The sequence below is a fragment of the Caenorhabditis elegans genome, chromosome X, assembly GCF_000002985.6.
Source record: "Caenorhabditis elegans chromosome X".
Lineage (NCBI taxonomy): Eukaryota > Metazoa > Nematoda > Chromadorea > Rhabditida > Rhabditidae > Caenorhabditis > Caenorhabditis elegans.
The window spans coordinates 4055748-4079589 of NC_003284.9; the positions used below are offsets into that span (position 1 = coordinate 4055748).

Sequence of the window (23842 nt, forward strand, 5' to 3'; positions counted from 1 at the left end):
GTATCGTAAATAGCTATATCGTATCGTAAATAGCTATATCGTATCGTTTTCTAGCTATATCGTATCGTTTTCTAGCTATATCGTATCGTTTTCTAGCTATATCGTATCGTTTCTAGCTATATCGTATCGTAAATAGCTATATCGTATCGTTTTCTAGCTATATCGTATCGTTTTCTAGCTATATCGTATCGTTTTCTAGCTATATCGTATCGTTTTCTAGCTATATCGTATCGTTTTCTAGCTATATCGTATCGTTTCTAGCTATATCGTATCGTAAATAGCTATATCGTATCGTTTTCTAGCTATATCGTATCGTTTTCTAGCTATATCGTATCGTTTTCTAGCTATATCGTATCGTTTTCTAGCTATATCGTATCGTTTTCTAGCTATATCGTATCGTAAAAAGCTATATCGTATCGTAAAAAGCTATATCGTATCGTTTTCTAGCTATATCGTATCGTAAGTAGCTATATCGTATTGTTTCTAGCTATATCGTATCGTAAAAAGCTATATCGTATCGTAAGTAGCTATATCGTATCGTAAATAGCTATATCGTATCGTAAATAGCTATATCGTATCGTTTCTAGCTATATCGTATCGTTTCTAGCTATATCGTATCGTAAATAGCTATATCGTATCGTTTTCTAGCTATATCGTATCGTTTTCTAGCTATATCGTATCGTTTTCTAGCTATATCGTATCGTTTTCTAGCTATATCGTATTGTTTTCTAGCTATATCGTAACGTTTTTAGCTATATCGTAGGCAGGCTATGTCGGCTACGTCGGCTAAGTAAGCTAGGTAAGCTACGTAGCGGTTTCAGAGCAATTGTAGAGCGGTTTTGAAGCGGTTTTAGAGCGGTTGCAAAGCCTCTGTTGAGTTTCATGAAGTAATATAATTTTTCTCCAAACACGCTAGAAATTCAGCAATTTAGCAAAGTTTTTGAATAAATCTTTTAAAAAATTAAGAGATTTGATTTTGTTACTGATGATATTTGACCATTTTAGCTTTTTTCGATACTTCTCCGCCTATTATCGATCAACTTATAAAAATGCTGTCACAAAATAATGTATAATCAAACTGTTTAAAATCAGCACCGAATTTTATTAAACAAAAAGAAGTCTACAATTTCATTGTCTTGTTGAGAAGGGAAAAATTGAAGAATGCAAAAATTGAACCATGAGACTTAGATTCTTGAAAAATTGAAAAACGTAGGTATAAAAAAATCGGATTAAAACATTGAGTGAGAGAGAAACTGTGTTCGGGATATAAATGCTACCCGCGGCGGGGCCAAGATGAAACGGCAAATAATCAAAAGCTTGGACTTTCAAATGTATAACATTAGAACATAATTTGATGGGATCTTATTTTTAGGAACAAACATTTGTGCAGAATGAGGAGGGAAGGCTATTGCTTATCTTCAGGTAAAATTCTAGAGTAAAAACAGGAAAGATGAGAAATGAGATGTTCTCGCAGAGAAATTTGTGAATTGATTTCCAAGAATTGCTATAAGTACGTCTCGGGAATCGTGGGCTGTTTTTTTTTAATTTTCAAAACATAATTTTTCTTATCAGATGGGATCGTTTAAAAATCGGAAACATATTTTCACCGTAGCTGAAATCGGAATGAATTAAGACATAAAATTCAGAGAAGAGGTTCAGTGCTCATTGTGATAAGGGTCGAGCACTGAATTTTTGGGAAAATTTGGGCACATTGCATGAGGGAAGGCGTACATTTCGAATACAAAGGGAAATGACCAAATGTGAACTTGTAAAATGTTGAGACAAAACGGAACAAAGTGATCAAACAAAAATATAATCAAGAGTCGATGGAATCCTTGACAAGTTGCGGTACTTTTGCTTTTTCGTCAGTTGGCGCCTCCGTTGTAATGTGTGGTATTTGGTGTTTCACCTAAAAAAGTAATAATGAGATTTTATTAAAAAGTAATTACTTTCTCGTTTTTCCATTTTTTTCCACCCAATTATCTGTTTTTTTTAACCGTGAGCAAAAAAAAACATTTTGAGCCAGCGTCAATAACGTTAAACCTACTTTATATGATAAGGACTGACAAACATTCACGTTTTTTTTTGAATAATTTGATCTTTCGTTATATTTTGTGATTTTTATGCAAAAAAATCGTTTTTTTTTCTCGTTGAATTAATTTTCTGCAAAAAAACTTTTGGAAACATTTATATACATATTATGAAAAAATACATGTGAATGAAAAACTATGAGAATATGGCATTTTATTTCCAGTTAGTGGCAATTCCGGCTAAAGGGTTTTGGCATTACATTTTTGGCGATAGATAATTTTGGCAATTGTCAAAATTGTCAAATTGTTAAATTTGCCAGAATTGCCGAAATTGGCAAAATTGCCATTCATGTATTTTTTTTTCATAAATTCCAAATTGAAATCACTTACCGCCGATCCGTCGTTGTCCGCCACGAGTCGCGTCGTCTGCTGATGGTTCATGTGCCCGTGGCGCATGAACGTTGGCGCCGTATTCTGATGCGACCTGAGAAAAGCAAGCATTTCTAATAGGGACAGCCTCGGAAATGAAAACGTTATGTGAAACATTTTGTTCATTTTTTTGTTTCGGGTAAAACCAAGTTTGAAAATTGACAAACGTTGGGTTAGATTGAACCGCAAATTTGAACCAAATTTTCACACAATGCATGAGGAAATGAAAACTTTAATGTGTGGATCGATCGTGCTAACTATTTGTGTATTTGTAGAAGTGCAGCTGTTAAATAGAAGCCAATGACTTTAAAATGATAATGATGAGAACTCATGCTAACTGTCTTCAACTGTTTTTGACAACGGATTGAATAAAACATGGTCACAAGTTGAAAACAAAATCCATCATGCTTTGTGTTTCTGTTTCTGCATTTATCAGATATATTTAGTGGAGACACTATCAAAAAACTTTGCGTGAGATTTATAATGGAAAAAAGCTCTCTAGTTCGATTAACTATCAGCCAGCTAGTAGCACAAAAATAATGGAAAACTGAACATAAATATAGGATAGATAATTGAACGGTGATGTTCGTTTTTATATTCCCCACCTTTTCCTGTCGAATCCGTCCTCTAAAATAAGAATGATCAGGTTTTTTGTTGGTTGAATTTTTTAGTGATCAGGGTTTGTACTGTGAATAGTGAGAAAAAAAAACAAAAATTAGGAAAGAAATATATGTTTTTTTTTTTAATTTTTGGTGATCAGAAAAAAAAATATTTAAAAGTATGAAAAGATGGTGAGTGTGTTGTTTAGAGCATTAGTCAGTCACACGTAATAAGTCACTTCACACGTGGTCGTTAGAAATTGTTAACTCAGGTTTCTCTCAAGTAGAACGGAAGAATGGTTAGTACCAAAATCATACCTGTGATGATTTCTACCCATATAACTGCTATTTGCATCACTTCGCACCGTCGTCAGCATTTCATCATTTGTTGTTTGTGTATTATTGAATTCTCGTTGACTTTCAAGCTGAAATTAATGAATAGCAAAAAATTTAAATCGCCAGTTTTGGCGTAAACTAATTGTTTTTTTTAATTAAAAAAGAAATTAGAAATAATTAAAAAACTAGACCGCCTCGAAAATTATTTTCAATATTGTTGGAATCTTTTGAAAAAAAACCCTCAATATATCTGTCGAAAAAGTTGCAAATTTTTCAGCCAGTTTTCCAGACCCTGTTGGAATTTTTTTTTACAAAAATGAAAATCATTTTTGAATCTATCAAATATATTTTATAATATCTCGTTTTTTTCTGATTCAAATTCTGATTCAAAACATTTGAAATGTTGTAGAGAAACTTGCAGTTTTTTTTTAATTTTCAGCATAGTTTTGTTAACATAAAAATTTATTAGTTTGTTAAAAAAAGATTTTAAAATTTAGTACGTAAAATTTAGTACGTTTAGTAACTTATTAGATATAGTTTAAGTTAACATTTTTTCATAACTGACACGTGGAAATGGACAGCCTGTTCTGCTCATTTTTTTGAATCTTAGAAAACTGTTGGCATTTTTATTCTCTAACATCTACTGTTTTAAACTTAATAAACATACTTTCACATACTCTTACTGTTGTGGGAATTAAAATAGAAACTGTAAATATTCTAGTTAAAATTAAGAAAAAATTAAGCAAAACTTGTTGTCAATTTTAAGTAAGTTTTAGAAAACTTCGCAAGAAGATTTGATTACTGTTTTTTTTGCAAATTATTCTCCTTGATTTATTAGATTTTTGGTTTGTTTTTCCATCAATAATATTTTGGATAATTTTTAATTAACGTTTTTCAAATAATCTTTTAACGAATTTTCACCTGGTAATCTCCATAGCGACGCCGCGGTTGATTTCGCCGACTTCTTCGAAAACAAAATACAAACAAATATATGACGAGAACAATGTAACCTGCAAATAAGATCCATGTTTAATTTAAAATTTAATTAATTGAGTTTCCATCTAATTTCACTATTCCCCGTTCCCGATTTGTGTCATTTCTCATCAATAAATCACTTTATGGCACTTGCTCGGAAACACAGATGAGCTTCAAATGTGTCCAATTGATTTACGACTTTAAAACAAGACCTAGATGCCTTACACACAACAACATCCCATGTTCAAGTATCTGATTTCATATGCATCTACTAGGAGCCGCCCGTGTTATGAAACACAGACATGAGAAATGCGGAGATGGAGAAAAAACAAGAAGAAAAAGAAGACGGATTAAAAGAGCTAGATGTCTTAGTTTTAGATGGAAGGTCTAAGGAACGTCCAAATAGGATAATTTGAAAATTTAATTTCAAGATGTGTAGTACATTGCACTTTTAACATTTTTTGTGTATTTTATTTAAATTAAAAATTACTGAAATTTTCTCAGAACCTTTTTCAATATTCAAAAAAATAGTGAAATTGGCACAAAGGCACATAGGCACAAAAAACGCATAGGCACAAAAAACTGGGCTTGCATTGCAGGCGTAAGGCCCTGTAATATTGAAAATTAGAATGTGAATAGTTATCGATTGATCTAGAAACAAACCCGGCTAAAACAGGGAGAACTGAAATTTGACAGTTTTAAACTTGTACAAGCTTTACCTGGTCGGTAGTCTCCAAAGACGAAATATTTTAAAAATGGCACCACAGCGCCCTAATGTTTCTAGTTTTCTAAACAAATTTTAAAATAGTTTAAAATCTTACCTGTGACTGTTAAGGCAATAAAACAAATGCGCATATCATTAAGGTATGATGCCACATCATGAAGATCGTCAGCCATTCGGATGAACTTGTATGATTCGCTGAAATTTATTGTGTTTAAATAGGAAAATAAATAGGAATCCTGAAATAATACTTTTTTCAAATCATTTGCTTGATATTTTTGATTTTTTTACACCGACATGCAACGACAGAACATAACATTTTGGAAAAAAAAACATTCAAAAGCGTATCGATTGATTGTGAGACAAAAATACAAAGACAAACCTTTTCTCGATAACCTCGTACAAAATTTCCTGCATGACTCCTTTCGATTTCTCTATTTCCATGTTTGGACTCATACTTATTCATATGGTAAATCAAAATTCTTTAAAACATTTTTGATTTTAAACGAAAATTGGACTGAGGAATGCAAAATACACATAGAATGAAATAGACGGTTGGAAGTAGGAGTTTTTTGGAGCTTTTGATGAATTCTAATGAGTACTACAAGCTAACGAGCCGAGAGAAAGAAACAGCTAACTGATTGAAGTCGCGGGAGCCACTAGTTCTCTAATTATCAACTTGTGCATGCACATAATTGCTGCCCTTCTAACGCTGACGATTTGCTTCTTCTCGTCTCATTTGCGCATCAACAACTTTTGTACACCCTTCCTCCAAAAGAATACGAGAGTCGAGTAGGCGGAAACGAAGAAGCAATAATTAGCACTTTTCAAGGGCTCTAAGACCTGCTTAAGGGCGCTCAAATTCTGACAGGTTTCATTTTGGACTTGGGGACAAAATATTCGAGAAGCTAAGACAAAAAAAAACAAATACCCGCGAAGTGACACGGACAAGCATTTCTAACGTCCAGAAAACTTGACCCCAGGGATTTAGCGCAAATTCTATTCCAGAAGCAAAGGTCTAATTCGAAAAAAGTGTTGGAAGAATAGGAGAGGAATAGAAGAAATAGGAAAAGAAAAAAATGGAGGAAATTTTCGGATTTCAGAATTGGCTCGGAAAAAATTGCTCAGAGTGCAATGAATCCCCGTCAAGTCAATGAAATCAGGCTTGTCACAAAAATAATATAGGAATGAGTGAGAGACAGATGGGGGTAAAACATGTTCGGGGGGTTCGCACGATGAGCCGTGTCACACACCCCGTCCCCCAACGTCTCTTCTCGCATATCCAGTCTGGATGGCAGAGGGTTTTTCCAGCCGGTCGCCTATCTCCAGCCGCCCGATGCTTCTGGCGCCGTTTCGTCTCATCTTGCCGTTTCTCTGCGGATCGCGCCCCGAATCGCACTCTCTCTTTTAACGTTTAACCGCAAGTTCTACTCTTCAGATTTTCCCTGTTTTTATGCGATCTATTGCTCATTTATTCTCAAATTTCGTCGCGCCGGCTGGCCCTTGCCTTCAAGACACAGCATTTTCCTGTTGCTGCTGCTTCTTTTTTCCGCTTCGTCTTTGGGGTCGATGATAGAAACGAAGAACGTGAGATGCGTATGAGCTTCTTTGAGAAAAAAGAGCAACATGATGATTTTTCTCTCACAGAGATTTTAGATCTTTTTTGGAGATCATAGAGCAATGAGACAATGTTATGAAGAACTTTGCATATTTACAGAAGGGAACCTAGATCCGCGTTGAAAAAGAAATGGAGAACACAATGCGGATTCTAGTAACATTGTGGTATAATATTCAGAATTCTGAAGACTTTATGTTGGAACAGACTGAGTTCTGACGGGAAAAAACATTCCAAAAAGATTTTGAAACACAACAGGAATATTGCATAACTTGGAAAAAGAACAAGGCGGTTCCTGTTTGAAGTACTCTTTTTTTCCGAGGGTCACACGATTTTAAAGCGCCTAAGAGCGGAGAATATTTGAAATATGATTGGAAAGGACAGGGATTAGGCAACAACGAAAGAGGGAGCTTCAGACGTTTTTCATGAATTATTACTTAAACTTCTTAAAATAGGTCCGTACTGCTTTCAAGCATACACACACGTTTTCAATCCGAACAAGTGGATATTGAATGTTGGCACTAGAGGCGGTCTCAGAAACGGCAAGAATAATTGATGCAATGCAAACGAATCAGATTGCCTCTTCGACTACTTTTGCACTTTGTGCCGTCTTGAGCCGCCCCGACTGCTGCTGCTGCTGAGTCCACAATCTAAACTAGTTGGAACTCCACCTTGGACCATAAAATTCGCCATTTTTTTCTTTTCAAATCTCAATTATGCATTATTTCTTCTTTTTGGCAACGCCAGTTTATTTTTCGAGGTTAGAAAACTAGAAAACTACAGCGTATATTGCAAAACCAAATCAATAACTAGGCAAAGTTTCATATCTGAAAATAAAAATGAAAATGAATAGGCAAAGCAGAAAACTGACAGCTGTAATGAAATATCACCTGAATAATCTAAATTCAAAGATTTCATGAAAGTTATGAATTATGAATTAGATTATTAGTTTTGTTTCTTAATATTAATTTTCATTTTTGAGTATTTGAGAGCCCTGTTCCTTCAATTCCATACTTCGATTTTCAGTTACTTTTTTACAATTGTTTTTTAATTTTGAATCATTTGAGACAACACAAAAAAAACCACAAAAACAACAAAAACATGCATTTAATTAATTTTTGCCGTCTCTAGCGAAATTACCAATTAAACCAACAAACCTATACTCGGGCGGTCGGTAGAAATCCATCCTATTCAACAAATACGACAGTTTGAGAGCTGAAGAAGGCACAATTTATGAATAAGGACGAGATAAATACAAGCAGAGACGTCAGGAGCAGCGGGGAAAATCGCCGTGCTTCCGATTTGAATATCCGATGAGAGACATCGGTGGAATGACGAAAAAACTAGGGGAGGAATAGGTTGAGAAAGAAGATGATTGTTGAAAAAAGTTTAGTTGATTGTTTTATTTACGTATTCAGTGATTTTTTTAATTTGGTGATTTACTATGCATTTAGGGAGGGGAGCTTGAAATAGTTACCAAATTAGTTGCTGTACGCTTCTCAACAGCAGAAGAGTGTCAGAAAGATTCAGAAATTTGACAGAAAGTTGCTCCAAAGTGCCGATTAGGTGTAAGTGCTTGTAGCCGTTTTTTCAGTTAAAAAATGTTTTGAAATACACAATTTATCTATTCTTTTTTCAATGAAGTGAAAAAAACGTGAAAAATTACTTGCTTAGTACGTGAAAATATTGTTTTAATAGTTGAATATATATAAAAATATTGATAGAACTTATGTGGTCACTTTTTCAACCATCAATTTTGATACATCCACTAGAGAAGTAGTGGATGCACTTCTAAATAGTACAAATAGTGAATGAGATTTGTATCAAAAATTGTTCAATAAACATAAATTCCAATTTAGAATTTCTGCTAGAAAATTTAAAAAAATTGTAACTGGAACTTTCAAGCTATGAAAATCATTTTAAATATTTCAAAAAATTTCTACATTTTTAACTTCTTACTTGACCAATCCAAAAGAAATAGAAGAAACAAAAAAAAAGCAAAATTTCATGGATTAATTTCTCCTATCCCAATGCTTCCGCTATGATCATGTCCACCAAAGAACTTGTCAAAGTAAGAAGGGCCTTACTTGCTAGATTTTCGGAAAAGACGTCTAAGAAAAGAAGGACATATGTAGCACACTGATTGGTTTGACGCGTTTCGAGTAGAAATTACATTGTGCGGACTGATTTGGAGGAGATGTATGGGATGGAAGACCCCAAAAGCAGTTAGGATAACACATTGACAAGAATAGGAGAAGGAGGAGGAGAAGGATGGATAAAAAACGCATGTACACAAAAAGTGCACGTGGGAAAATGATGTGATGTCTACGTCTTCGAAAAAAAAGTGAGCAACAATTATTGAAAGTGGGAGTACTATATTAGTTGTGGATATTTTGCAAAATTTCATAATCTAACTGTATCAAAATTGAACAAGAAAACCTAGATAATAAATTGAAACTTCACAACAAAAATGATTATCCTGTTACTGATAAACAGTGTTTCAACATTTCAGTCATTGTTCTTTTCTAAACTGCCGGAAAACTCGAATTTTTGAAGAAATCGCAACTCAAATTCAAATTGATAAAAACTATTTGCACTTTAAACACACCGAAGTATACTGTAAAAAAATTAAATAAAAATTTGATATCTTAAAAATTTCGAACAATACTATTATAAGTTTGACCTTAAAATTTGTTATGAACTATTCTTGACTTTAGACAAGAAATACAGTACTCTAATAATCATCGGAAAATGAGCCTATCCTACAAAAATGTAAGAGCAGAACGTTGATGAGGTGTGAACGCCATCCAACTTTTTTGCTTGTTTTCGGTTGTTTGTGGAAGCAAAAGGCAAAATAGTGGAGCAAAGAGGACCAGGCAAGTGTGAAATTGACAGACACCCAAATACACATACACACACTACCGCTCAACGAACGGAGCTGATATTCACTCCGTTCTTCTTTCTTTTTTTCATCCTCCTCTCCTGCTCTTTTTTCCTTCTCATTCTCTTGTGTCTTTGAAAATGAGTATGGGTGGCTAAAAAGCGAAAAACGACACCACCACAAAAGGAGGAGGAGGAAATAAAGGCAACGGGAAGGAATGTTTGGGAGACGCGAAAGCGTGTGCGCGCAGGCTTTCCCGTATTCCGTTCTTATTTCTGAATTAGAAGACAAAGAAATGTGAAAATTCGCATGATTAGAGAGAAGATATTCCCGACGTGTGCAGAAAATTTGCACCTCGGCGAAAAGTAAACAGAAAACATCTCAGGGGTTTTCCTCAATTTTTTTTTCATTTTCAATATGTTTTTTTTGTGGAAAACGGTAGTCAAATGCAGCATAAAAAAAACACATTTTTCAATAATTTCACACTGTTTAAAGACCTAGTAGCAGCAGTGGGTTGTCTGAAAATAGTCAGACATGACTTTGAAATTTTGGAAAATTTTGAGCCTTTTTTTTAATTTGGAAATTTGGTGATTATGACACCATAGGAGTAGGTCAAAACTTTCAGTCGAATGTTCACACATTTGAAAGTTTGAACTTCTACAATGTTTAATACAAATTATTGAAACATAAAACTCATAGGAAATCAAAATTTGGTAGACTTTCAAATTAAAAAAAACTGAAGCAAAATTGAACAACATACTTTTTAATAATATTAATGTAGCTTTAAACAATTTTCTCAAAACTCCACATTTCAAAAATTAAAAAAAACTATAATCCAAATCTCTGATTCATGGAAAAAATTTACAAGCTATTATTTTTTTCGGCAGGTGAGTGTAAACCTATAATGATTGATGACAAATCCGGTCCCCGCACAATATCCTCAAAATACTCGAAAAACAAAAAGCAAGCAATTTGTTTTTGAGAACTCGGAGAGCATTACAAAAACGTGTTGCACAGTAATAATATGAAATTGTCTCCTACGTGTGCTCTTACACTTTACCGGAAATCATTGTGCTCAAAGAAGAGGTCTTGCACTTTTTTCTTGCGATATCGTGTGGAAAGTGTAAAAAAATTCCTAACAAAAAAACATATTGAGAGGGAGGAGATGAATAGAGCATTGACCTTAGAAGCGGAAATTTCGCCACACTTCAGAGCACTCCAAAGATTCCAATGTCCAACAGTGGATCTCTTTTGGATGTTTTCATCGAGTTTGGCAAGAAGGAATGCGCGAGTGAATAAAAGAAAGAAAAGAACAAGCAATTTTGTGTGGTGTGGGAACTTCACTCATACTTTGTCGATGACATACTTCAAGTGTCCATCAATAATTGAAAAATGCTCAGGGAAACCAAAATGTTCAAGTGGTAGAGATTTGATTAATGTGCAAGATTCAAGAGTTGAACTTTGAGAACTAGTGGTTGCATTTCTAAAAACCGTTTTAGACTTTAGTTCGTTGAAATCTAGAACAGTTATGGTTTGTGGTGTCCAAATCATTAGATCATAAAATTAGAAATGTTTGTCTATACGTCTCAAAGTTTACAAACTGTCAAAAAAAATTTAGACAGGGAGACAAATATACTTTGGCTCTGGTGTAAAAATACATATTTATTTAATTTTTATCGATACTTTCACAATAGAAAAATTGATTCGAAATTAAATGCTTTACTGATTAAGAAAAAAAAATTGAACTTGAAATATTGACGCAAATTTTATTTTTGAAACATGTAAATTACCGTATTTCTTCTATTAATATGGCCTCCCTATTAGACTTGCACTCCCTATTAGTATTGCCCCTCGGAGACCTTCCGAAAATTAGTATGGCACTCCCTATTAGTCTTGCACTCCCTAATAGTCTTGCGTTTACTTTTTTTTATTGCAAACCCATCTCGCTAATTTCAGGATTTCAACAAAAACTTTTACCTATTTTGCAACAGTTTTTCACAACATTTCTACGAGATTGAAGTTTTTGAACTTATATGTTGCAATTAAAATCAAATTTTCTGAATTCTTACATAAGATTCGAGCTTTTTCAAAAAAAACTAGTAAGCTCAAAGTCAGAAAAATGTTCTGAAAATTAATATTGCACTCCCTATTAGTCTTGCACTCCCTATTAGTATTGCAAGCGGGAAGACCATCGAAAAATAGTATTGCAGCTATATTAATAGAAGAAATACGGTAAAACATTAATCTCTGATAATTCCTACTCCTGAAGATCTACTGGCTCAAGTAACGATAATACGATTTTTTATAAATTTTTTTAAAAACATAGGTTTTCTGAAATTGTTAAACGGCTACCAGTAATGAATAGGTCTAATTTTGTATATTAATTCTAGAATAACAGTAACAAATTTTTTTACATTTCTTGTTATTATATTGTTTTTAATACTGCGAATGATGTTCACGTCATCAACACCTCCTATAATGGAGTTCTTACCAAAATTTATATTTTAAGTAACCAAAATAAAATGCATAATCTTACTTAGTATAAAAATATGAAGTAGACTACAAAATAGTGCAGAATAATCCGCCTTTCTCTATTAGGCAACATGACAATTAGGCAAAGTCATTGTTGAAGGTTCTGGCTTTTTATTGTCTGTGGAATGCTAATTGAGCTATAGTCAGTTTTAATCAAATAATGAGACTCCGAGGGTATAGAATTTGAGTTAGTAGTCAAGTTTCTAAACTTGCACTTATTATACTCCATCTAGTCAGAAAGTTGATAGAAAAACCGAATTATTTAAAAATATGGCAGATGCCCAGTGAGTGGACTAAATCCGCAAAAATATGGAAACGTATCGAGTGTGACAAGTAAGTACTCGTTCGACTTATCTATCTAGCCGACACAACGGAGCACTCTTTGTCATCCTACATCATCTTTTTCTGTTTTGTTTCTTTTCCACACTGCTCATTGTGTTTGTCTGAATGGAACCGGAGCACTCCTCCCCGTATATTAAGACAATTGATAGATGAAGCATGATGCGTTTTCCACGAGGCGGCATATGTTGCATTGGGGGCGCGATTACGCGTTGACATTTGTCGCTTGTTCTCGTCAATAAATTCTGGCATATTTCCGCAATCAGGATTTTGATCAGCGACAAGTGTCAAGGAAGTGAACAAAATAAATTTACGAGGACCAGTGACAATTTCTGATTTTTTTCAGTTGACCAAAAATAAGAATTGTCGAAAAAATTTGTGAAAAAAGTCATACACCGTGTTGGCCGTGAGGCTATTTATATTCAACTTTTTTAACCAATTTCTACAATGTACCCGCAGAATCTCAGCTGTTGTAACTGTTCTCAAAGAAAAAAATTATAAAACACGGCAAATTTAGAACAATTTTTTTGGTCAATTTTTTTTTAATTAATAATAATTTTCTAACTGTATCGGTTACTGTGTTTGTCTAAAAAAAAAATTTACAAAATCCGAAACAAAGATCATTTACACTCTAAATAACAAATTTGGTAAGCTTATAGTCGCCGTTTTGGTAAATTGGCAAATCTTTTAAAAAATTCGTTTTTCCGACAAATTTGGAAAAGTCACACTTGATCAAACTTTCACAATTTTTGGGTACAACAATTAAAACATAATCAAAGTAGGAAACATTTTTATAATTGTGATTTTAAGGCAGAATACAAGAAAAAGGATACAATTTTTTCGAAAATTCTGAGAAGTTTTCTTATGAAATTTGACAATTTTAGCACAATTGGACTCCTCCACTTTCAATTTTAATCGAAATTTTTGAAAAAATCATCGAATTCATAGGAACTTCCATTTTTAAGATAGTTTTCAAGATTCAAGATTGGCGTCTCAAAAACAATTGCGTTTGAAAGTGACAGGGAAATGGGAACGCTTTTGTTATCTTTCAGATTTCAGAATTAACGTCTCCAGTTTTCCCGACTGGCAAAAATCGGAATGGAAAAGGTGGAGATGAAAATGTAGATTTTTTGGCTACTTATCAAAGAAAAATCGATAGAGAATTGTTTGCAGAAAAAATACTCACTGGCCACCCTCGTCAAAAAAAGAAGAGTTCCACAAAAAATTGGGAAAATGAAATTGAGTGTGAAGAATGAATGCGAGAACAAAGGCGACAAGCATCTCATCTCGTCAACGACTTCTGAGACGCAGTTAGCAGAACGAGAGGGATGATTTGTCAAAAGCACATCCTCGGTTCTTCACACACACCACAAAATGTTTTGAGCCAGATGGAATAAAATATAAAATAGGATGAGATCTTTGTCTATCATTTTCAATAGGCAGATTGAATCCTTCAAAAAAAAATTCGGAACAAGGAAACGTAATTTTTTTAAAGGTCTTAAAATAATTTTTAAAAAGAAATAAAATGGGAGCCTCGAGAAAGAGAGTCTCATGCTTCAATCAAAAAAAATTGGCGACTGGATCCTCCACCACATATGAAAAATAATGAAATAGATGACAGCAACAAACTGAAGACAATGGAAAGCCGAAAAGACCTTCTTATTCTTCTTCCTCCTCCTCTCAAAAGTTTGACTAACCAGTGGGGATGATATTTGATGTGAATAATTGATATGCCCTCCTTCCGAAGCTTTGTCGAATAAAATGTCAATATGGGTCAAAGTTCAAGAGGGCTTATGAAACCGCAGATATTAAACCTAAACCTCGAGGGATGATGCTCGTGGATTCGTTATAATTTTATTGACAACTTTTATGGTTACCGAATTTTGTCTATTAGTCTTGCACCCCTACGGACCAATTGGAAATTAGCCTTGTATGCAAGACTAATTGATTAAATACGGTATATGTTAAAAAAGGTTTTTCCGTTTTTGGATATGAAAACACAATGTTCAACGTTTTGATTCTACAGATTAAATAGGATTAGTATACAGAAACGTTTAAAAAAATTAAGAACACTCAGTTTACTCATCAGAATTTATTGAAATGAGCCAAAACATTTTTCTTGGATTCTTATACTTTAATTATGTTTTGACTATTTGTAATTGGATAAGGGTTCAAACAAGTTTGATTTAGACTTTGATTGCAAGTGTTTAAGAAAAACATTTGGAGTGTTTTTTTTTTGATATTGAGTGCTTAGAGAGTTATGAATATAACAGTTAAATGAAACCCCGCTGACGCTTCTCCATTTTTAAACATATGAATGTATATGCATTGGACCTATGTTAACCTAATGGTAATCCAGAAAAAAAATTCAACAATTTTACGAAAAAAAGCTGTATTCGGATAACATTAGCCTACGCTCATGAAAATTTGGTTGCAAAACTTTCTTCTGTGTTCTAAAGTGAAAATGCACCGAATAAAAAAAACCCACCGAGCAACTGACTATGATCTGATTTTCTCGGTTTGCCCCCATTCACCTACATAATTTCTTTGTTAGAGACAATAAATCACTCTCACACCTTACACTAAATGAGCTAACCGCGGTTGCTCGCAATGAGAGGAAAAATGAATTGGGTTTTCAAGAAATCAATCATCAGAAAAGCACGGTTTTTGAAATTTTGTTTTTGGATGGAAACGAAAAGAGCAAAAATAAAAATGTTTAGGTTGGACTGAAAAAGTCTATCCTGCTTAATATAATTAAAAACTTTCTAAGAAGATACACTGAAAGTGCATACATTTTAAAACTTTGAAAAATTGAATTAGGTATGTAAATTGTCTGGGCAAAAGTATGCATTTTTTAAAGTTTTTTTTGTTGAAAATTAACTCCAAGTAAGTCGAGTAAGCTCAGTTGAAAGTGTAAGGTAAAATATTAATGTCACACTCCGGTCCTTATAATATGTTTTGCCATTTCGTAATCATGGTTGCCTTGGGGAACAACACCTAATTCAAACCTTTTACGACTATTTCACATTAATATGAAAACTACACAACGTCAAAACAACAATACAACAACCACAGCAACCAAAAGTACACTAAACATGGATGTTTTCCGACACACAATTTACATAGAATGAAATTTGAAATTGAAAATTATTTAAATTTATTTCTGAAAATTTATTAAAAACAAAAACCAACCCTTTAACCATATTGCCTTCTGCATCTGCCAAGTTCAAAACATAGACGCTCATCTGCCGCCTCCAGAGTCACAAAGTAGTCAAAATTTCGAATTTTTCTGAATGTTTCAAGGTTTTTGTAGTTCAAACAAGACGTCGGAGTAGGAGAAATGACACGTGAGTAAGTATGGCAAAATATATGGTAAAAAAATGATATTCGTGAGAGCCGAATATCGGCTTCACCTACACCCTCACTAGGATTGGGAATGCCTTCCGGTGGACAGGTAGGTCAAAAATCATGTGAGATGAAAATTGAGAGAAAGTATTCAACATGTAATCGTAAATGTATTATATTTTACGAGGTAAAAATATATATATATATATGTTTAGTAGTGCTGGGGAGTTTCTACAAGAACTTAATTCATGAAGCGAAAAAGTTTGCGCCACTTTTTCAAAAACAAAATAATCAGAAGAACTTTGAAATTTCAAACAATAAGCAAAACATTATTCGCAAAAATTGAATGCGTCTCTATTGTGAAGCAAAACATTAAAACTATTCAAAAAAATTTCATTTTTTATTTAGAGTCAAAAAGTTGAGCATCATCTGCCCCACAGTTGAGCCCTAAACTACCGTCGCATGTTTGGACCCCTAATATGTGTAACATAAAATTTGAATTGAACGTAAACTTTTGATGAGTGATTTTTTTGAATAAAAATGAGAGGAAAATATATTATGAACAACTTTTGTATACCGGCAACTAAATAAATTAGATTTTTCCCATATCTAGAATAAAGTGCCTAAACATTGAATTGTAACCATAACCTCCCAGGAAATAATTGAAACGCAAGTTTTCAGTTTCCAGATATAAAAATGTTATATAAATATAAGAATATGAGTAGATCTAATTATTTACTTCTTCATCTTTTTCTTCAGAAATCGAAGAGTTTCTTTTCCACTCTGCATCTCTTTCTATTTCCATTTCACTTCCAATTTTGCTTCACCTCTTCAAATAGGCTTGAATAGCAAATAAATGATACACTCGTCTAGTAGAAACCTTTGTGGCATTTACAAAGTGTAAAGAATTAAGGAAAAAGGCGAGAGCAAAAAGTATCGGAACGGGTAAAAAGAAGAGTATGAAGAGATGCAACACTGCTGACCACAACAGAGTTTTCTAATGATGCTATCGAAAAATCTATCACACACTGATTCGTTGAATACTTTTTACAACATATTGCGAGGATTTTGAAAAACGTGAAAACGATTGTAGAACATCAGAAGAAATCAAAACTTGATGATATGCCTGCCGGATTCTTGTCACATTTTACGAGCTCTTTCAAACAATTGGATGGATTATTGACAGCTGAAGCATCTGCCTGATCTACAATTGATCATTTTGACAGGACGAAGTGAGTGAAAACCTCTAACCACACCGGAGGGTGGATATTTTTAGTGGGGGCGGCGAAGTAGATGTCTTAAGAGGTTGGAAAAGGATGGAACCTCATTACATGCTCAAGTTTTTGTCAGCAAAATTGAGGAAATTCTGAAAACTACTTCTAGTCTCTTTTTTTACGCCGCGGAAATAAAAATAGGTAGACCATCAAGTTTTTAGAAATAGGAAAGTGAACAATAAAACGATATTCTTAGTAACTTTGGTTATTTGTTTTAAAAGTCGAAATAAATCTGAAAATGGTAAGGTCAGCAGAAAATTAATTAACAGATAAAATAGAAGTTTGTTAATAATATTGAATACTCTAAAATTTTAATTTTTTTTAAATTTTAGATTTATATTTAATCACTAATTTTAATAAAAATACATTGAAAATGTATTGGTTATAAATTTTGGGGGGTCGGCTAAATAAGTAAAAAAGAAAAAAACGATTTTGAAACTTGCTCCAATCGAGTTAAAATGACCTACTAAATGCTTTCAATTTTTTAAAACTCATTCACATTTACTGTCAATAAATAACGACAAGAAACTTTCCTACGAATTTTATTTTTTTTGTCTTAGTTATTTTAGTTCTGTCTCAGTTATTTCTGTTTCTTGGAACATACGAAACTTTTCCGTGGATAACATTTCCCAAAAATTAGGAAATTTTCAAAAACTTTGACTGAAATATCCGAAGATTTTTTTTTTCGGACAACCGTTACTTTCATTGGAAAAATATGGAAAAAAGTTTATATAAACCTATTTTTGAACGAAAATATTTTGCAAATTTTGAAAAATCAAATTTTCAAATTTTAAAAATATATAAATATAAAATTGAGATTAGTGGGTCAGTTTCAGAGAAAAAAAATTGCAATCCATTTGAAAAGTTCTAATGGAACGATTTCTTGCAGTTTACACAATTGTCTAATATTTGCCAAAAATTGTATTATGAGTCACTGGTTTCTTAGGAAAGTTAAAGTTTTCTAACTCTTCATAACGACACGAAACAACCTCTCCACCAAAATCTTCAGAGCAATGAAGTGAAAACCGAGAAATGTGAAAACGTCACGACGGCCGCAAAAATCTGTTGAGCCAATAAAATGAAAATGAATTATTGGTAGAAATGGTCTCTCCGCAAAGGTTTCTAGTGGGTTTTTGTGGATGGGGGTACTGCTCGAGAAAAGAAAACAAGGAAAATAGTAGTCGTCGTGCAAACGCGCCAAAAATCTGGTAAAGTCAGTGAGGCGAATTAGAAACGAACAATAATTGGCCGCCGAATGTCGTCAGTGTTCCCATATAAGTTTGGTGGAAAAAGTAGAAAACGAACCCAGAAGAAGAAGATGAGAGAATATCTATCGCAGTGAAAAATCTAAACATCTCGAGAGCAGAGCTAGATAAACAAGGAACTCAACCTAGAATATGAACTTTGAGAGAAACAAAAAAACTTTTAAAAATCCATCTTTCAGTTTTTGTTTCTCTCCGGAACTTCATAAGATTTTCAGTGTGTCTGTTTGAAAATTCTTCTTCGACTCGAAACTCAAATTTCATACGTTTCACCGCAAAAGTCAAAAGCAGCATACACAACCAGTCGGAGGCGGGGGGGGGGGGCACCTCCCCCTAAAAAAAGTGTTGAATAACAAATTAGCAAGAGTGCAACAATGCAAAAAAAGACGAAAACCGGTGGAAACTTGATCAAGAAAGGAGGAGAAGAAGACGAAACTTTTAAAACCGGTCGCATGGACTTTTAATAGAGAGAGAGAAAAAGAGCAGGAGAGAAAGAGGAAGCTAAGAAAAAAGAGATCTAGTTAAAGTTAAATGACACTCGAAATGAATGCCAAATTTCAGTGGTAAAATGGCAAAAAGATACGTGAGAAGTTACTGAATGGAACCGAAATTTGATATGCGAGAGAGAATAACTTTTTCGTTTTTAGCTCGCTTTCCGGTTTTTTTTAAAGTATTTTTCTGAAAAATATAATATATGGAGAGAAAATTTGGAAGTAACTAAAAATGCTTTGCAATTGCTCTACTGCTAAATTATAATCATCCGGTGCCATAAATCTCTCTGTTTCCGTACCCTTTGAATATAAGAATGTGTAATTAATATTTTATCTTTGAAAAAGTAGGAGTTTTTGAGAAACGTTTTTTGGCTCATGATTTTGAGTTACTTTGCTGATCCAACCACTTTTTTCATTTTTTTTTCATGCGTGTTGGAATTTTTGATTTTTATATTTTGAGCAAACCAGACGATATAATGACAAGAGAGTGGAAAAAGGATTAAAGGTGGTTTTTTTTTCAATTTTTCTTCGTTTTCTAGAATTGCAATTAACTTTGACCCCGGCAGTATTTTTTCTCAGATTTTGTTACATTGAAAGGTCACCTCGAGGAAATGATTTATTTTGTATTTTTTTTTCTGCAAGAAAAAAGAAAGGAAGTACATAGCAAAGACCAACTGTTGCTCTTTTTATGTGTTTTGATCTTGTTATCCCATCAAGTTGGACCAAGATGTCATAATGCCATCAGTAAGAGATAGAATGAATGAAAATTGTGTTTCAATTACGTCATAAAATTTGAAAATTTTGGAAGTTACACGCATATTTAGATTTTTTTAATGTTCAGTCAATAGTTTGGCAAATTACCAAAAATGTTGTAACATATTAGCTTTCAAGGAAATCAAGAGCAATTTTGCAAAATTAGAGTTTGCCAATAAATGAAAATTTTTCAAATTTTTTTTGAAATGTTTTCCTGTATTATCTGATCGTTTTGGCACCATAGAAGTCGTTTTTAACATTTTCCCCACTGACGCTATCCCTTTAAGAAGTTTAAATGGGATTGGTTGAATGGGTAAAAATAGTGACAATTTTGATATTCCGGAAAGTGATTTTAAAAAAATTGGATAATTTAATGTACAACCTGAGTCATCAGTTAAACAGTTTTTGAAAAAAGGTATGCGCTCAAGAAAAGTGAATTCCAAAATTTTTTACTCAACTTACGACTCCAATTATTTATAGAACCGGTAATTTACATTAGAAATAAAATCCAAGAAACTGTAGAAATTTTGGAAATCTTAGCTTCCTTTCAAGATCCTCCAATGTAGATTCTTTTATGCACTGAAAATCTAGCGAAATTTCCTACTAATTACGTCTCAAATACATTTTCTAAGAAAAAATCCAAATATATCCACGTGCAATTATATTAAAAGTTCCGCGTCTCCACTCCATATTAAACCAAAAATCATAGTTGGAGAGACCCCAGAAGTCAAAAAATAAGGGGTGGTGTCATAAAGTGACAAGCGGGCATCGCCACGGATCAATCAGAAAGAGGATGTAACCAGTCGTCAGTATTATAGGGACAAGGCAGCAGTTGGTCGTGTCGGACAGACAAAAAGCCAGGAGCACCATCGTGTCAATCGGCAATGTGTTCCAAGAGTCGTTGGAAACAACCGAGAGGCGCCAGCCGATATCCATGTGATAGTGAAAAGGTTTGTTATTGGGGTTCAAACAGATAATGAATTGTCGCGAACGCCACAATAAAAAATAAAAGCAAATTTATATAAGTTTTGAAAAAATAAGAAAATAGGAAGCCTAAAATAATGAGAGACTTGCTCTCTCTACTTTGACGATTTATATCTCGGGTGTACAAATTAATCAAAAAAATTTCAAAAGTTCACTGTCAAAATGTTAAGAAATATGTCACGCGTATTTTATTGATGATAATTTCTAGATAATACCAAGGAGAATAGAGGTATAAGCTGTCAAAGTGGAGAAAAAGAAAACATGGTATAAAAATTGATTTCTTGGATAGGTGTCAAATTGGGTTGGTAAAAAAGTTAAAACCCCCATTGCTTAAAATAAACGATTTTGCCAATTATTTGTAAGCTTATCTGTTAACTAATTAAAAATTAACACTGTATGTTAATGGAAAAGTTCAAAAACCTGAAATACCGTATTTCTTCCAATAGTAGTGTTGCACCCCACTACTTCCCTTTGAAAAGTTATATTTTGGTTTATTTTTTAAATATCAACAAACTGATATCTAAAAATCGAGATTAAAAAATAACTGATACTTTATCAGTTAATAATTTTATTTAGAACGAAAAACAACAAAGATATGTAATGCAACAGTTGAAAAATGGGGTAAAATACTAGTAGAGAAGATACGGTAATTATTTGAAATTCACCTATACATATTAGTTAATTATTATCTGACACAGAAAATTTCCAAAAAAAAGCTGACTTCCGACATTCCTCCAAAGTTCTCTACTTATCCCCGTGGGACATCATTTCTCGCCATATAATTGATCTAGTGCAACAGAACCAGCAACAAAAAAAGATTTAAAGAATGAACGAGGACGATATCTCGAACGTTTCCAGACAAAAATATGTAAAACGGGCGGCGGGAAAGCAATCCGAAAGGAAATATGTCACTCACTGGCTTGAAAATCTAAATATGCATGACCTACCTTCTCAACATTTGTTTGGTAGAAAAGTCGGGTCGGAAACAAAACAAAACGTTTATAAGCGATGTTTTTCCACTATGATATGAGACGAGAAACCTCGGACCGCTGTCGTTGTTCAAAGAAATGATATGATGCTTGTCAAAACGTGACTGGCAATTCAGTTCGGTCAAAAATGGAGGCGGAAGGGTGGGATAGATAATGGAAATATTGGAGGGTAGGAGTCACAAAAACCAAAATTACATGACAAAATTGCAATGTTAAGTAGGCAGATTTGTTTGCCAATGAGTCAACCGCGCATGTCTTGGTCAGCTTTCAGACATCAGAGCATTCAGATTTTAGGGCATCAAAAAATCTCGACGTGTTCTTTCCTTATTGCCTTACAAAATAGAGTGATAATGGAGAAAATGGTCAGAAACTGAATAAACATGCAAACTATGTAAGCAGTGTGTGATGAGCAGTCTAAACACGATGAGGGATAACGCGCTTCTCTTCATCTATCGGCGGCTCTTTGTTACTTGGTGCTCTTTAGGTGTCATGGGGATTCGAGTTGTCTTTTTGTCTTCTGCATGGTCTAAATCTTCACCCTCATTTTTTAGATGCATGTTTTTTCCAGTGCAAAAGGTCAAAATTCGTTCCGGCTGACCACAACAGATTTCCTCTGATAGAGTGGAGCTTTTTTGTTCATAGTTTTACATTTTTAGTATTGCATTTAAAAAATTTGTAGAAACGCCAATAAGGAAAATGTTTCAAACCACTTATTTGATGCTGAAAAAGCTAAAAAACTTTAAAACAAGTTTTGAAGATTTATAGTAAAAGAAACAAAAATTCAGATTTTGCCTGAAATTTATTTTTTGAAATCAATAAAAAAAAGAAATGCCCGTATTTTTTAATTTGTTCTCATTTTCTGTATTTGATCAATAACTGGGTTTAAGTCTGCTCCATTACTCAAAAAAACCAATTTTTTGAAACATTTTTAATTTACCCAAACTTTGTCAATTCACCAAAACTTGACTGAAAATATTCACTAATTTAGAAATTTTGAGAGAGTTATATTATGGTATTTGGTCATTTAGATTAGTGTATTTAGTGCAAATCAGCATTACCGCTATCACACCTTCAACATTACAGTGCATAGTTTTGCTGCAAAACACATCATTAATTATGTGTACTTTTTTTTCAACTTGAAGTATTTCTTATTTGATCTTATGAAACAACTCATTTTTTTGGCATTCAAAACAAGGTAACAGATAGGATTTTTTAAAAATTATTTCTGAAGCGGATTTTGGTTTAAATTTTGTTATAATCCCAGACAAATTTAGGTAAAAAATTTTGGAATAGTAGCATCAGAACTAAAAAAACAAGGAAACTATAAATTACAGCTTCACCAAAAATTCATAGAAGTTTCTTTATAACTTCATCAAAGAAAAAAACTAAATTTAGGGAATCCGAAAAGGCTATTGACTTGGGTAGAAGCTCTTCTTGAAAAATGTTGTGACCACTAGACATTTAATATACCACTTGACGCGGTCAACAAGGGAAATCATGCTCAAGGATGGAGCAATTCAAGATCTTATTCCGAAACTTACATCTAAAAGAAACGTCTCGATAACAAAAAAAAATGAAGAAAAGAAGAAATGCTCATAGAAAATAGAATGCACTCGATTAGGTTAGGTTCGACAAACTCAAATTCCCCCGAGTACCTGAGGCAAAAGCAATAGTTTAGTTTACGTAGTTGATTTGATAGAATCCTAAATAGATACACATGTGAGATGACATGCAGACTATTTTGAAAAAAAAGAAAGAGGATTTGGAAAATAGGAATACTTTTACTCTAAATTTGAGTACCGGCAGATACGAAGGACCTGGTAGTCGTTGAAGAGTTAATCTTATTTTTTCCTTTAAATGTCTTCCAATTCAACTCAATGTTCCTAGTAAATCTTTTGTGTCGGAAACTATCACGTAGAAGAGCTTACACAGAGACAACCAAAACACAACACATCACGACAAAGTTTTTATGTTTCGAAGAACTTTGCGGTTTTAAAAAATATACCAGTTGGGTTCTGAAAGATAAGTGAACTAACCTTATGAGTTTCTCTAAGCTCCCCATGACTGCTGGATGGTGAAGGAAGTTGCCACCTGGAAAATGGTGATTGTAAGCTATTTAAAATGTTCATAAGCATATTTAAATAAATCTTTACTAGTTTATAAAATTTTCGAGCAGTTTTGTTTCAAGTTATTATAGACCACCTTTTTCAATACGTTAAAATAATTAAGCGATAAAAATCAATCTTGTTAGGTATGCATATTTTTTTTTAAATATATTTTTTCATTA

The 23842-nt window shown here is 33.3% G+C and overlaps 1 protein-coding gene and 14 non-coding genes across 19 annotated transcripts; 6 read left to right on the forward strand and 9 right to left on the reverse strand.

The window, feature by feature from the left end:
- Nucleotides 1-1081: 1081 nt before the first annotated feature.
- T06F4.1 (uncharacterized protein) lies at nucleotides 1082-23617 on the reverse strand (the record flags this gene model as incomplete). 5 transcript variants are annotated; one of them, NM_001375007.1, is made up of 7 exons in its annotated part: nucleotides 1082-1909; nucleotides 2421-2514; nucleotides 3065-3086; nucleotides 3377-3483; nucleotides 4316-4404; nucleotides 5191-5288; nucleotides 15650-15748. In NM_001375007.1, the coding sequence occupies 7 exons, from the start codon at nucleotides 15700-15702 to the stop codon at nucleotides 1866-1868; spliced, it is 507 nt and encodes a 168-aa protein (NP_001362122.1). The 5 variants fall into 5 exon arrangements, with proteins under 5 accessions (NP_001362122.1, NP_001362123.1, NP_508693.1 ...); NM_001375008.2 differs by lacking the exon at nucleotides 15650-15748 and adding an exon at nucleotides 5473-5760; NM_001375006.2 differs by lacking the exon at nucleotides 15650-15748 and adding an exon at nucleotides 23592-23617 and having other exon boundaries at nucleotides 1866-1909.
- On the reverse strand, nucleotides 2946-3092 carry Y80E2A.1. The gene has a single exon (NR_131716.1). It is a non-coding gene; the product is annotated as an Unclassified non-coding RNA Y80E2A.1 (non-coding RNA).
- On the reverse strand, nucleotides 4493-4745 carry Y80E2A.2. Its single transcript, NR_131717.1, has one exon. It is a non-coding gene; the product is annotated as an Unclassified non-coding RNA Y80E2A.2 (non-coding RNA).
- Nucleotides 6271-6505, reverse strand: T06F4.17. The gene has a single exon (NR_070800.1). It is a non-coding gene; the product is annotated as an Unclassified non-coding RNA T06F4.17 (non-coding RNA).
- On the forward strand, nucleotides 6356-6547 carry T06F4.16. The gene has a single exon (NR_070801.1). It is a non-coding gene; the product is annotated as an Unclassified non-coding RNA T06F4.16 (non-coding RNA).
- Nucleotides 7188-7332, forward strand: T06F4.13. The gene has a single exon (NR_070802.1). It is a non-coding gene; the product is annotated as an Unclassified non-coding RNA T06F4.13 (non-coding RNA).
- T06F4.12 lies at nucleotides 7188-7332 on the reverse strand. Its single transcript, NR_070803.1, has one exon. It is a non-coding gene; the product is annotated as an Unclassified non-coding RNA T06F4.12 (non-coding RNA).
- T06F4.20 lies at nucleotides 9638-9855 on the reverse strand. Its single transcript, NR_070804.1, has one exon. It is a non-coding gene; the product is annotated as an Unclassified non-coding RNA T06F4.20 (non-coding RNA).
- Nucleotides 9736-9878, forward strand: T06F4.8. The gene has a single exon (NR_070805.1). It is a non-coding gene; the product is annotated as an Unclassified non-coding RNA T06F4.8 (non-coding RNA).
- Nucleotides 10741-10868, reverse strand: T06F4.14. Its single transcript, NR_070806.1, has one exon. It is a non-coding gene; the product is annotated as an Unclassified non-coding RNA T06F4.14 (non-coding RNA).
- T06F4.11 lies at nucleotides 16900-17095 on the forward strand. Its single transcript, NR_070807.1, has one exon. It is a non-coding gene; the product is annotated as an Unclassified non-coding RNA T06F4.11 (non-coding RNA).
- T06F4.9 lies at nucleotides 17010-17131 on the reverse strand. The gene has a single exon (NR_070808.1). It is a non-coding gene; the product is annotated as an Unclassified non-coding RNA T06F4.9 (non-coding RNA).
- T06F4.7 lies at nucleotides 18493-18619 on the reverse strand. Its single transcript, NR_070809.1, has one exon. It is a non-coding gene; the product is annotated as an Unclassified non-coding RNA T06F4.7 (non-coding RNA).
- Nucleotides 20323-20543, forward strand: T06F4.5. Its single transcript, NR_070810.1, has one exon. It is a non-coding gene; the product is annotated as an Unclassified non-coding RNA T06F4.5 (non-coding RNA).
- On the forward strand, nucleotides 21907-22054 carry T06F4.6. Its single transcript, NR_070811.1, has one exon. It is a non-coding gene; the product is annotated as an Unclassified non-coding RNA T06F4.6 (non-coding RNA).
- Nucleotides 23618-23842: the final 225 nt, after the last annotated feature.